Below are 13,617 nucleotides of genomic sequence, written 5' to 3'. Positions count from 1 at the left end.
CTTCCTGTGGTCACTTCTGAGCTTCTGAGAACAACAGGTCTGACCTGTTATGTACTGCCCTCATCTCATATCTGAGACCCACCCCTGGCTCTGATCGCTCAGACTGCCACGTTTTGACACATATCTTCCTCAGTTCAGTTCAGTTCAGTTGCTCAGTTGTGTCCGACTCTTTGCGACCCCATGGCCTGCAGCACACCAGGCCTCCCTGTCCACCACCAGCTCCCAGAGTCTACTCAAACTTATGTCCATTGAGTCGGTGATGCCATCCAACCATCTCATCCTCTGTCCTCCCCTCCTCTTCCTGCCTTCAATCTTTCCCAGCATCAGGGTCTTTTCAAATGAGTCAGTTCTTCGCATCAGGTGGCCAAAGTATTGGAGTTTCAGCTTCAACATCAGTTCTTCCAATGAACACTCAGGACTGATTTCCTTTAGGATGGACTGGTTGGATCTCCTTGCAGTTCAAGGGACTTTTGAAAGTCTCCTCCAACACCACAGTTCAAAAGCATCAATTCTTCAGCGCTCAGTTTTCTTTGTAGTCCAACTCTCACATCCATACATGACTACTGGAAAAACTACAGCCTTCACTAGATGGACCTTTGTTGGCCAAGTAATGTCTCTGCTTTTTAATACGCTGTCTGGGTTGGTCATAACTTTCCTTCCAAGGAGTAAGCATCTTTTAATTTTTTGGCGGCAGTTACCATCTGTAGTGATTTTGGAACCCAAAAAAATAAAGTCTGTCATTGTTTCCCCATCTATTGCCATGAAGTGATGGGACCAGATGCCATGATCTTAGTTTTCAGCCAGCTTTTTCACTCTCCTCTTTCACTTTCATCAAGAGGCTCTTTAGTCCTTCTTCACTTTCTGCCACAAGGACATTATTCCCCATCTATTTGCCATGAAGTGATGGGGCCAGATGCCATGATCTTAATTTTCAGCCAGCTTTTTCACTCTCCTCTTTCACTTTCATCAAGAGGTTCTTCTTCACTTTCTGCCATAAGGGTGGTGTCATCTGCATATCTGAGGTTATTGATATTTTTCCTGGCAATCTTGATTCCAGCTTGTGCTTCATTCAGCCCAGTGTTCTTCATGATATACTCTGCATATAAGTTAAATAAGCAGAGTGACAATATACAGCCTTGATGGACTACTTTTCCTATTTGGAACCAGTGTGTTGTTCCATGTCCATTTCTAACCTTTGCTTCCTGACCTGCATACAGGTTTCTCAAGAGGCAGGTCAGGTAGTCTGGTATGCCCATTTCTTTCAGAATTTTCCACAGTTTATTGTGATCCACATAGTCAAAGGCTTTGGCATAGTAAATAAAGCAGAAATAGATGTTTTTCTGGAACTGTCTTGCTTTTTTGATGATCCAATGGATGATGGCAATTTGATTTCTGGTTCCTCTGCCTGTTCTAAAACCAGCTTGAACATCTGGAAGTTCACGGTTCATGTATTGCTGAAGCCTGGCTTGGAGAATTTTGAGCATTACTTTACTAGTGTGTGAGATGAGTGCAATTGTGTGGTAGTTTGAGCATTCTTTGGCATTGCCTTTCTTAGGGACTGGAATAAAAACTGACTTTTTCCAGGCCTGTGGCCACTGCTGAGTTTTCCACATTTGCTGGCATATTGAGTGCAGCACTTTCACAGCATCACCTTTTAGGATTTGAAATAGCTCAACTGGAATTCCATCACCTCCACTAGCTTTGTTCGTATTGATGCTTCCTAAGGCTCACTTGACTTCACATTCCAGGATGTCTGGCTCTGGATAAGTGATCACACCATCGTGATCATCTGGGTCATGAAGATGTTTTTTGTATAGTTCTTCTGTGTATTCGTGCCATCTTTTCTTAATATCTTCTGCTTCTGTTAGGTCCATACCATTTCTGTCCTTTATTGAACCCATCTTTGCATGAAATGTTCCCTTGGTATCTCTAACTTTCTTGAAGAGATCTCTAGTCTTTCCCATTCTATTGTTTTCCTCTATTTCTTTGCATTGATCACTGAGGAAGGTTTTCTTATCTCTCCTTGCTATTCTTTGGAACTCTGCATTCAAATGGGTATATCTTTACTTTTCTTCTTTGCTTTTGGCTTCTCTTCTTTTCACAGCTATTTGTAAGGCCTCCTCAGACAGCCATTTTGCTTTTTTGCATTTCTTTTTCTTGGGGATGGTCTTGACCGCTGTCTCCTGTATAATGTCATGAACTTCTGTCCATAGTTCATCTGGCACTCTGTCTATCAAATCTAGTACCTTAAATCTATTTCACTTCCACTGTATAATCATAAGGGATTTGATTTAGGTCATACCTGAATCGTCTAGTGGTTTTCTCTACTTTCTTCCATTTAAGTTTGAATTTGGCAATAAGGGATTCATGATCTGAGCCACAGTCAGCTCTCGGTCTTGTTTTTGATGACTGTATAGAGATTCTCCCTGTTTGGCTACAAAGAATATAATCAGTCTGATTTCAGTGTTGACCATCTGGTGGTGTCCATGTGTAGAGTCTTCTCTTGTGTTGTTGGAAGAGGGTGTTTGCTATGACCAGTGCGTTCTCTTGGCAAAACTCTATGAGCCTTTGCCCTGCTTCATTTGGTACTCCAAGGCTAAATTTGCCTGTTACTCCAGGTGTTTCTTGACTTCCTACTTTTACATTCCAGTTCTCTATAACGAAAAGGATATCTTTTTGGGGCGTTAGTTCTAAAAGGTCTTGTAGGTCTTCACATCTTCCTAATCAGAGATAAAGTTCCTGCAGTGGAAAGGCTGTAAGTGGCAGAAAGAGGCTGGTTCCTGCTCTGCTTCACTCAGACCCCCCAAAAAATTAATAATGCAAATATCTGTGTAAAAATAAAGTTTTACTTACAAATAAAAAATTTCAAAAGATCTGTCATGTCATTTATTTAATATTTTCTTAATAAAAAACCTTACAAAGATAATTATATTTCAGATGTGTAACTCTTATCAATGAAAAACTGAAATAAACATAGATTGTCCTTCAGTTAAAATCATGTATGTATTTAAAGCAATGACCTTAAAAATTTCACTAATCCATTAACATATTTTCATACATTTACTATCTCAGGGAATTCCCAGGTGGTCCAGTGGCTAAGACTCCATGTTCCCAGTGCAGTCAGCCTGGTTTCATCCTTGTCAGGGAACTATATCCCACATGCCACAACTAAGACAGCACCCAGATAATGAATAAATAAATATTTTTTAAGAATCTCAAAGTCACACACCTGCAGTGTAACACACACATTGAGTGCGAGGCAAACTATAGTAGGGCCATTCTTCTCCAACCAAACTTTCCCTGAACTGTATCTTCTCGAACCCAATGATTGGAACAATTCATCCTAACAGCCACCACCTATCAGGCTCCCTGGGAACACGCTGCTCGGAGCCCTTCAGAGTCTCAATAAAAGCTGCCATGAGCACCATCAGACCTGTTCCCTGCAGCCTGTGCCCTGTGCCTGCAGGAGAGACGCCCAGGAGGGGTCCCTTCATAAGACAGGACATGAGCACGGGGCCCAGTGTGTGGAAAGGTTTGCCCACAGTAAAGATCCAAGAGTTGAGGAATCAAGGGTCTCACCCCAGGCCTCTCCCCCTATAATTGCCCACTTCAACAGAGAAAAGCCCTCTCCTCCTCACGGCTGAGGGGAAGCACAGAGGAAGCAGGGCTCTGGCCACCAGGGAGGGGACCCACAGAGGAGGGACCCGCTATCCTGCCCAGGAGGGGACGGGCCTCCCCGGGGCCAGCACGGCCCTGACCTTATCCTGACGTGAGAGGAACTTGTGCCCCAGAAGCCCTCTCAGTCCCGACCCTGAGCAGCCCAGGGAGCCATGGACAGACTCGGCCTGAGGGGCCCGAGGGGCGCACACAGGGGGCCCTGAGGTCTCAGGGGACACAGGGGAGGCCCCTGAACTGGCTGTGAGGCGGGGACAGAGCACAGAGCAGGGCCAGGAGCTGTCTGGTCACCAGGTCACAGGAAGCGTGTCTGGGTCTAGACAGCAAGGGGCGCGCAAGGGCCATTCCTGAGGTGGTTGGTGGGCTGAGAGCCGGGCCAGCCCCTGAGGTTGCCAGGCAACCACAGCTCAGGGCTCCCAGATGGGACCTCCCACCCCTGGCCCCAAGAGCCCCGCCCCAGTCCACACCCAGGCCCCAATCAGGCACAGAGACCTGACCCGGGGGCCCAGGGTGGGTCAGAGAGCTGGGGCGGGGGTGGGGGGGGGTGGGGGGGGTCATTTGCATGAAAAGACCCTGCCCCTCTCAGAATATTTAGAGGGGAAGGAGCGGTGTGGGGACGCTCTGCTCAGCTGTGGGGCCACAGACTGCAGGACGCCCTGACCATGTCCACCATGGCCTGGTCCCCTCTGCTCCTCACCCTGGTCGCTCTCTGCACAGGTGACTGGATGGGGGGACAGGGGAAGGGCCCTGGGAAGACTCACAGGCCCTGCTCCCTGCTCTCGTGTCTGGACCCCCGAGTCACCATCTCTGTCTCTCCCCCTTCCAGGATCCTGGGCCCAGGCTGTGCTGACTCAGCCGCCCTCCGTGTCCCCGGGCTAGAGGGTCACCATCTCCTGCACTGGGAGCAGCAGCAACATTGGCATATTGGGTGTGAGCTGGTATCAACAGCTCCCAGGATCAGTCCCTAAAACCCTGATGTATGGTAGTAACAAACGACCCTCGGGGGTCCCCAACCGATCCTCTGGCACCAAGTCTGGCAACACAGGCACCCTGACCATCACTTCGCTCCAGGCTGAGGACGAGGCTGATTATTACTGTGCATCTGCTGACCTCAGTCTTATTAGTCCCACAGTGCTCCAGGCCAGGGGGAAGTGAGACAAAAACTTGCTGTTTTCTTAGAGTCAGGGCAGAAACATCCTCTGCAAAGGCAGCCACTTCACTTGTCTGTTTGGCTGAGGACTGGGTTAAGAGTCACACCAGGCAATTTGGTCTAGAAAAATATGTTCACAGCTTTTTAATCCACCCCTTCTCCAGCTTGCCTTGGCAGCAAAACATTGTCTGATTTTCCTAACTTGAACAGAAATCCCTGGTGCCAGGGGCAGGTGCCCTGGGGTCAGAGTCCATGATGGGTCAGGTCAGAACCAGAGAAACCCAGTACAGTTCTGTCTGATTCTGGACTCATCAGAGTGTCCAGTATGTGTCCTGGTCCCAGCAGCTCTCCTTCTCTCTGATGCTAGTAGTGGACGCAGGGGGTCCCTGCTCGATTCCCTGGCCTCAAGTCTGGCGTTCAGGCTCCTTGGCCCTCACTGGGCTGAGCTGAGTCCCAGGCTGCTGCTCCTGCCTTTCCTGTGACAGCCTCTCAGGCTCACCCAGGGCTCCAAGCTCCTGACCAGGCAGCCTGGGAACCTCCTCCACTGGCTCTTGCCCACGTGGGAAGCAGGGCGCTCACTGGAGAGTGACTTTCCTGCACCTGGGCCCCAGGGGACATGAGCGCTCTCAGCTGTGAGCAACAGTCTTGCTCCTCTGTCCGCGGGGTCAGTGCCTAGACCTGAGGTCCAGGCTAGGATGGATGGGAAATGACACAACAGAAATGTCAGTAAACTTGACCTACAGTGATGCCTGGACAGAGGATAAGAGACCCCAGGGGAGGGACTTTCTCCATGTCAACAACTTCGTCTCAAGAGCAGGGTCCTGGGGGCCCTCCTCCACAACCTGGACCCCTCCCTTCACGTCCTCACTCCTGAACCAAGACTGTCCTTTAGGGGACAGTGACGGGATGTGGGTTTGGAGGCCTTTGCCCTGCCTTGTGCTTCTGGAATCTGGGCACAGGGCGTGGGACACCCATGCTTCCTGTCACCTTCTCACCCTCCTTCAAGGGGCCTGGGCCACACGCTGATGGTTATGTCATTTACCAGTTCCTATCTTCACCTATTTTCCTATTTTTCCCTACACAATCACCCATGCATTGGAATAACAGGACTTTAGAATTCATTTAGAATGAATGTTTTGTTTGATGTGAGATGAATCTCGCAAACACGTGTTGAGAAAAGAAAATAATCATATGAATTTTATTAAATAGCTAAGTTACAAGAACATCTGATCTGAACACAAAACCATAATTTTACTTTACACTGATTAACATTATTTTTATCGCTTAATTTTCCCAATTAATGGAGACATTAAGTCCTCTTGCTTGTCCTCCTGTAAAAAATTACATGTGTGTAAATGAGTATGTACTAGCCATACTACAATTATGTCTAGGTGTTTCTATTTTTACAGGGATTTTATTCTTGGTTCTAAATTTATTTTTTAATATATCTTAATATAAAATACAACTTGTAGATGGGAGAAAACAACATTTGGTATCAGTATCACATTCTTAAATTTGGAATTTTTTGTTAACTTTCTGATTAGAACATTTTGATCAATATTTAATGTTAGTGGCTGGTAATATTTCCTCTTATAAATTTTTTGGGTATATGTACAAATGTCTTAACTAATTCTCAATAAACTAGGAAATATTGCATCTTTTTCAATGTTTTTAAAAAGACATGTATACAATGCAAATCAATTAGAACAATGTAGTGGCTCAAGTTTGTTACATATTTCAGGTGAGGAAATACATGTTATGTCTTTTTGTGGACTAATTCCATAGTAAAAATTTCCATCTTCTTCTAAGGAAATTAATCTTCTTGCTTGTTTTCTCTACTAGCCCACCGATGTGCACCTTCCTAGAAAAGTTTGCATTTTACCTCCTTAATTCTAGAGGTTATTTTTGCTTTTTGTTTTTTATTTTCCACATGTGACCAGCAGGTGGCGCTGTGGGACTGCCGTGCGGTCCCTGAACAGCTGCTCATAGAGCATCACTCCCTCCAGGAGCTGGGCTGGGGGCGGGGCCTGCACTCCCGGGGGGGGGGGGGACTCAGCAGTGTGTCCTCTCTGGCTGCAGGGTCCCCTGACATGTGGTCTCAGCAGGTGCTTCCTCCAGGGGCTCCCAAGAGGGAACTCCACTCTATCCCCGAGTTTGCGCTGTGAGCTGAGCTCCAGCATCAGGGCTGAGAGAGGGGATGGGTGGGCCCTGGGTGGACCCTATTTGCATGGCAGCCCCTCCTCTGGAAGAGGCTGGGAGAGAAAAGGAGGCCTGAGGCAGCCCAGCCCCACTGAGGGGACCAGGAAGCTGTGAGCACCATGGCCTGGACTCCTCTCCTGCTCATGCTCCTCTCTCTCTGCACAGGTAGGCCCAGGCCCCGGGCACCAGGGCTCGGTCCCCAGCCTACATCAACCCCCGGGGCGCAGACTCTGCGAACCTTTCCTGCAGCTCCTGCCCCGTCTCCCCCGTGTCTGTGTCTGCAGGCTCCCAGCCTGTGCTGACCCAGCCCGCCTCCCTGTCCGAGTCTCCGGGAGCATCAGCCAGACTCTCCTGCACCCTGAGCAGCGGCTACAGTGTTGGCAGCTATACTGTATACTGGTATCAGCAGAAGGCAGGGAGCCCACCCCAGTACCTGCTGAGGTTCAAGTCAGACTCGGATAAGCACCAGGGTTCCGGGGTCCCCAGCCGCTTCTCTGGATCCAAAGATGCCTCCACCAACGCGGGGCTCCTGCTCATCTCTGGGCTGCAGCCCGAGGACGAGGCCGATTATTACTGTGCTGTGTGGCATGGCGGCAGTAATGTTTACACGGCGCTTCAGACCAGCGAGGAAGTGAGACAAAAACCTCCACTCATGCCTGCTCGTGGCTCGGATGAAGTCTAGTTCAGGGGATGACTTCCAACTGTCAGATGTTAGACAAGGAACTGATTTTCCTCGAGCCAGCAGATTTGATAATATTGTATCTTTTGCTTCAATTCAGCTTTTAGATTGCTAAGATAGTTTTATCCAATGCCGGTTTTCTTGGGCAAACATTACTTGTTCAGAGATAAAAACTTTTCGATGGAGACACTGGCTGAGCCCAGAAGAGGTGGTTTCAGGCCAGGCCCAGCTCAGGGTCAAGCAGTCAATAAGACAGGCTTCTGTGAGTGTTTCACTTGGGATTTTGTGATATAAAAGTCAACATGCAGAAGTGAATTGTATTTTGTAGTTCACTTTTCACTTTCATGCATTGGAGAAGGAAATGGCAACCCACTCCAGTATTCTTGCCTGGAGAATCCCAGGGATGGGGGAGCCTGGTGGGCTGCCATCTATGGGGCCGCATAGAGACAGACACGACTGAAGTGACTTAGCAGTAGCAGCAGCAATGAATCTCCAGTTTCTAAAAATAAAGCCACTAACACGTATGATACGATCAATATAAAACACTTGAAGATAAATCTGAGGAAGATCAGAAGTCTGTGCGCTGAAAACAACAAGCATGCAAGAGAAATTAAAGGCACAGTGAACAGGGACTCCTGGTCTTCAGTTCAAAACACTGAGTGTAACTTAGATAACAGTCATGAAAAGTAGCACAGCATCGTAAAGCAACTTGTTCAGTCGCTAAGTCGTGTCTGACCCCATGGACTGCAACACACCAGGCTTCCCTGTCCTTCACCATCCTGGAGTTTGCCAAGTTCAAGTCCATTGGATCCGTGATGCCATCCAACCATCTCAACCTCTGTCATCGCCTTCTCCTCCTGCCCTCAATCTTTCCTAGCAAAAGATGTTTTCCAATGAGTCGTAAATATGAGATTACACTGAAAATTAATGACAATGTTAATTAATGAAAATTAATGAGAATTGTTCAAGTCCACAATTATCAAAAATAGTATATAACTTTAAAATTATATAAATTTAAAAGTAGTTCAAACTGTGTGTTATTCTGGTCCCAGTAATAAAAAAACATAAAATTTGACTGTATTTGTATGATAACAATAAACAATCAGCAAGAAAGATAAAAGAAAATTTGAACAAGAGTGAAATATTTTCTTCCGGGAAAACAGTGAGTAGCCAGGTAGTGCAAGCCCTTCATTATTCATAGTGTTGCTTCCTTATACCTGCTTTCCCTTGAGAAGTAGGAGGGGGTATGAGCAGAGGGCATGGGGCAGAGCCCTTAGATGTCAGAAGGAAGGATGCTGGTTCCTGACATGCCCCAAGGGTCACTGCCGGCTCAGAGTCAGGCTCTGCAGCAGGGACGTGCCACCTGTCCCCTCCACCCAGGTCCTGAGCACAGTCTGCGCTGCGTCAGCCGGGCCCATTGTCCAGTTCAGTGCTCAGGTCTTCCAGTCCTGGAAAGAGCAGCAGAGCTGGCGGTGTGAGGTGTCCGGGAACCAACAGGTCCCAGCCAGAGACCCCAAACCATGATGCCTGCTGGTCCCCAACCCTCAGGATCCGTGATGGGTCCTTTGGCTCCAGATGTGGTCACTCAGATTCCGTGACAACTAGGGGCTCCTATCCTTGGATGAAAGAGGAGGAGGATGGGGGTGATCATGATCCGGGCACCTGGACACAGGTGGTGCCCCCACAGTCACCTTCTCTTCTGTGTCCTGGGAGCTGGGAGCAGAGTTAGCCTCACTCAGGAAGGTGGCTTCTGATTCCCAAACCAATAGGGAGTGAGCACGTGGTAAATATTTTATTTAACTCACGTAGGAAAGAGGAGACCAGGAACTACTACAGTGGGGTCACGGAGTATAAAAGCAAAATGCTTATAGTTCACTGGGAAAGCACCTCAAAGCAATCTGCGTGTGCCTGTGTGCGTGTGTAAGGCACTGCTTCATTTCTAACGAAGGAGAAAGCACCAGCGTCCTGCACAGTCAGGAGGCTGCATCCACGGGGTCATCACTGTCCTGACCTGACCCTGATTTAAAGGAATATGTGTCCACGACATCGCCTCAGTCCTGACCCCTGAGCTGTCTAGGGCGCCGTGTACAGACTCACCCTGAGGGTCTGAGGGGAGCCCACAGGCGGCCCTGAGGTCACAGGGGACACAGAACAGGCACCTGGCCTGATCCCCCAGAAAGAGACAGAGCACAGAGCAGGTAGTTCTCCCTGCTACCTGGGCTCTGGGCTCTAGGTCACAGGCTGTGTGTCTGGGCCTGGACACCAGGGGGCGCGCGGGGGCCGATCCTGAGGGTGGTTGGGGGATGGGCGCTGGGACCCTGGCGGTGCCTGGTGGCCTCTGCTCCTGGCTCCCAGTGTGACCTCCCACCCCAGGGCCACATACAGCCCCTCCCCAGTGAACCCACTGTCCACCCTCAGGCACAGGGGCCTGACCCAGTGCCCGGGGTCGGGGGGATGGGGGGTCATTTGCATGAATGGACCCTCCCTCTCTCAGAGTATGAAAAGGGGAAGGAGCGGTGTGGGGACGCTCTGCTCAGCTGTGGGGCCACAGACGGCAGGATGCAGTGACCATGTCCACCATGGCCAGGGCCACTCTTTTCCTCACCCCAGTCACTCTCTGCACTGGTGACTGGATGCGGGGACAGGGAAAGGGCCCTGGGAAGACACACTGGCCGTACACCCTGCTCTCGTGTCTGGACCCTAGAGTCACCATCTCTGTCTCTCCCCCTTCCAGGATCCTGGGCCCAGGCTGTGCTGACTCAGCTGCCTTCCATGTCCGCGACTTTGGGTCAGAGGGTCACCATCTCTTGTACTGGAAGCAGCAACAACTTTGGGGGTTATTATGTGACCTGGAACCAACAGCTCCCAGGGAAGGCCCCCAGACTCCTGACCTATGAAATTAGCAAACGACCCTCAGGGGTCACAGATTGATTCTCTGGCTCCAAATTTGGCAACTCAGCCTCTCTGACCACCTCAGTTCAGGCTGAGTACAACACTGATTATTACTGTTTCTCATGGGCTGACAGCTTGAAAGTTTCCTCAGTGCTTCAGGCTAGAGTGGAAAGAGACAAAATTCTGCCTCCCCCACAGCCATGGGGCTCCCAGGGCAAGGTGTTTTCCCCTCCCTTCCTGGAGTCCCTGAGACCACGGAACCCAGCAGACTGAGTGTCCCCTGACTGCAGTACAGCTGCCCCCTCAGCTCGACTCCCCTCCCCAGGGCAGCATCTCACAAGGGGTGGTCACACACCCCTGGATGAAGGAGCTGCTGACAGCAGTTGCCCCCGGTTCCCAGGTCGGAGTCAGCAGCACAGAGCAGGGGGGTCAGTGCCGCCCTTGCTGGGTCAGTGGGCAGTGAACACACATCCCTGACCTTCCGCCACAGAAGGATCTCCTGTTAAAGGAAAAGGAAATGGAATTCAGAGTTTCTTCAAGTAATTTCCACAAAGTCCAGGATTCAGTAAAAATTGTTACTTCTGTCAAGAACCAGGAAATTAAATATTGAAGGGAAGTGAGATTGCATAGACATTAATGCTGAAATGCCTCAGATGAGGAGATCAGGTGACACATATTTTAGGGATAAATCATCAAATCTATTTGATGAGCAAATACAAACACTCTTGGGTCCTAAGGAAAAGGAGATAAGTGAAAGAAAAAAAAAAAGAATCATGAGAAAAAGTAGTCAGAATCATTTGAAAATAAAATACATGGAAATAAAAGAGAATTCTCTGTATGTTATCAAAGACATGTAAAACTTATTATTTAATTCATTTGTTCATTGGCAGAGTATTTGGTGACAAGAAAAAAGGCAATCCCTCCTTCCTCATGAGGCTTCTCAGGTGTCACTAGTGGTAAGGAATCCTCCTACCAACATAAGACAAGAGTCATAAGAGATGTGGGCGCTGTCCCTGGGTTAGGAAGATCTTCTGGAGCAAGAAACGGCAACCCACTTCAGTGTTCACACCGGAGAATCCCGTGGACAGAGGAGCCTGGTGGGCTACAGTCCATGGGTCACAAGAGTCAGGCAGGGTTGAGAACCAAGCAACTGAGCAGCGCCTTGCTCACAATCTCACCACGGTGACTGTTCCCCACATAGGCCACCAGGGGGCGCTGTGCACCAGCTCAGACTGGCAAAGCCTCAACACACCCCCGTGGTCCCTGACCTGGCCCTGCACCCGGGCTCAGTGGCCTGAGTTGGACATGATAGCAGGTGCTTCCTCTCAGGGGACAGACTCTGAGCCTCGGCCCCCAGAACTCCTCCTGGGAGTGACGCTGCACACGGGGCCGAGCACCCAGAATTGGAGGGTGAAGGGATCAGGTGGTCATCAGTCCCCATCCTCTTCCCAGAAACAGAGGAGGGGAGGAGCCCCAAGAGCCCACCCCGTGCACCCCTCCAGCTCTCCTCAGCCTTCTCCTGCTCCTCCTCATCTCTTTGCTAAGAGTCTCTGCTCCAGCTCCCCTCATTCCTGACTTTCCCCAATCATGAGCCTTTCTCTCTACAAACCTGCACTGGTGACTTCCACGGTCATGACCAAGCTCAGTCTGTCAGAAGGTCATGGACGTGTTTCCAGATCTTCCTGAACTGGACACTCACTTCCTCCTCCCCCTCCTTGAACCTCTTTAACCCTTCCTTCCCGGGAAGCCTCAGGTCTCTGGGTCTATGTGTGACCGCAGTTTGTTTCTTCCCTGCTCCTCCCCAGGTTCCCCCTTGTTTCCCAGGAGATCCAGGAAGCCCTCTAGTAGCTGATTTATCTCGTGAATGCTCACACTCCGATCTCTGTGCCCATCGAGTGAGGAATCAGGTGGGGAGAGAAACCCTGGTCCTGAGATGCGGAAAATGATTCCTGGCTAAGGAGTGTCTGTGCTCAGCTGCTGTGGGATTGATTTTATGCACAGTGAGCAGAGAAGCTGTTGGGGCCCTCGGCTACGAAAGCAGGCACCCTCCTGGGGCTCTGACCCAGGGGCCATCACTCCTGCTCCATCTGGACCATGTCTAAGTCAGGTTTGCTCCCCGTGGTCACGTCTCAGTTTCCTGAGGACAACTGATCTGCCTTGTCATGGCCTGTGTCTCATCTCAGACCTGAGACGGACCCGTGGCTCTGATAACTCAGCCTGCCCTGTTTTCACAGATAGAGCTTCCCGCTAAGACACGAAAATCCCTCAGTGGAGATGCCGTAAGAGTTAGAGAGACTGGTTCCGGCCCTGCCTCGCTCAGAGTCCAATATAATTAAGAATGCCAATATCTTTGTAAAAATGTTCTTTTACTTAATAATAAAATTTCATAAGATACTGTCATGTGATTTAGTTAAAATTGTCTTATTTGATGAACAGAACCTACAAAGAAAATGATGTTTTAGAAGCAGTACCATGGCAATGCAAAATTAAAACAGAACCAGAGCCGAACACAACTTAGCGACTGAACATTTCCTTCAGTTATATTTATGCACCTATTTAAAGTTATGACCCTAGATTTTCACTAATCCATGAACACATTTTGGTTCATTTAAAATCTCAAAGTTACACACCCACAGTGTAACATGCACACGCACTACAGGGTGAACTACTTTGGCTGTTCTTTTCCAACCAAACACTTCCTGAACCGTGTCATGTTAAAACCAGTCTTGGGAGAGTTAACTCTGATCACCAGGTAACAGGAAGTGTGTCTGGACGGGACACCAGGGGGCTTTCCCAGGCTGTTCTGAAGGGTCATGAACCCACAGTATAACAGGGAGTGGGGGGTCATCATTTACATGAATGGCTCCCAGCAGGGACCTCCCACTCCCAAGCCCCACACAACCCCGCCCCCGATCTGGCTACCCTGAGGGACAGGAACCTGACCCAGGGCCCAGGGAGGGATCAGAGAACTCGGGGTGGGGGGTCATTTGCATGAAAGGACCCTCCCCCTCTCAGAGTATGA

General features: G+C 49.4%; 1 gene segment (V, D, J or C); it reads left to right on the top strand.

The window, feature by feature from the left end:
* Positions 1–7,042: 7,042 nt before the first annotated feature.
* LOC133055693 (immunoglobulin lambda variable 5-39-like) lies at positions 7,043–8,771 on the top strand. The segment is given in 2 exon segments: positions 7,043–7,189; positions 7,309–8,771. Coding segments are annotated over 2 exon segments (444 nt in total).
* Positions 8,772–13,617: the final 4,846 nt, after the last annotated feature.

Source organism: Dama dama, chromosome 5 (assembly GCF_033118175.1).
Source record: "Dama dama isolate Ldn47 chromosome 5, ASM3311817v1, whole genome shotgun sequence".
In the NCBI taxonomy this organism is placed as follows: domain Eukaryota; kingdom Metazoa; phylum Chordata; class Mammalia; order Artiodactyla; family Cervidae; genus Dama; species Dama dama.
The sequence above is the reverse complement of the archived record's forward strand: the minus strand, read 5'-3'. Positions and strand labels throughout refer to the sequence as shown.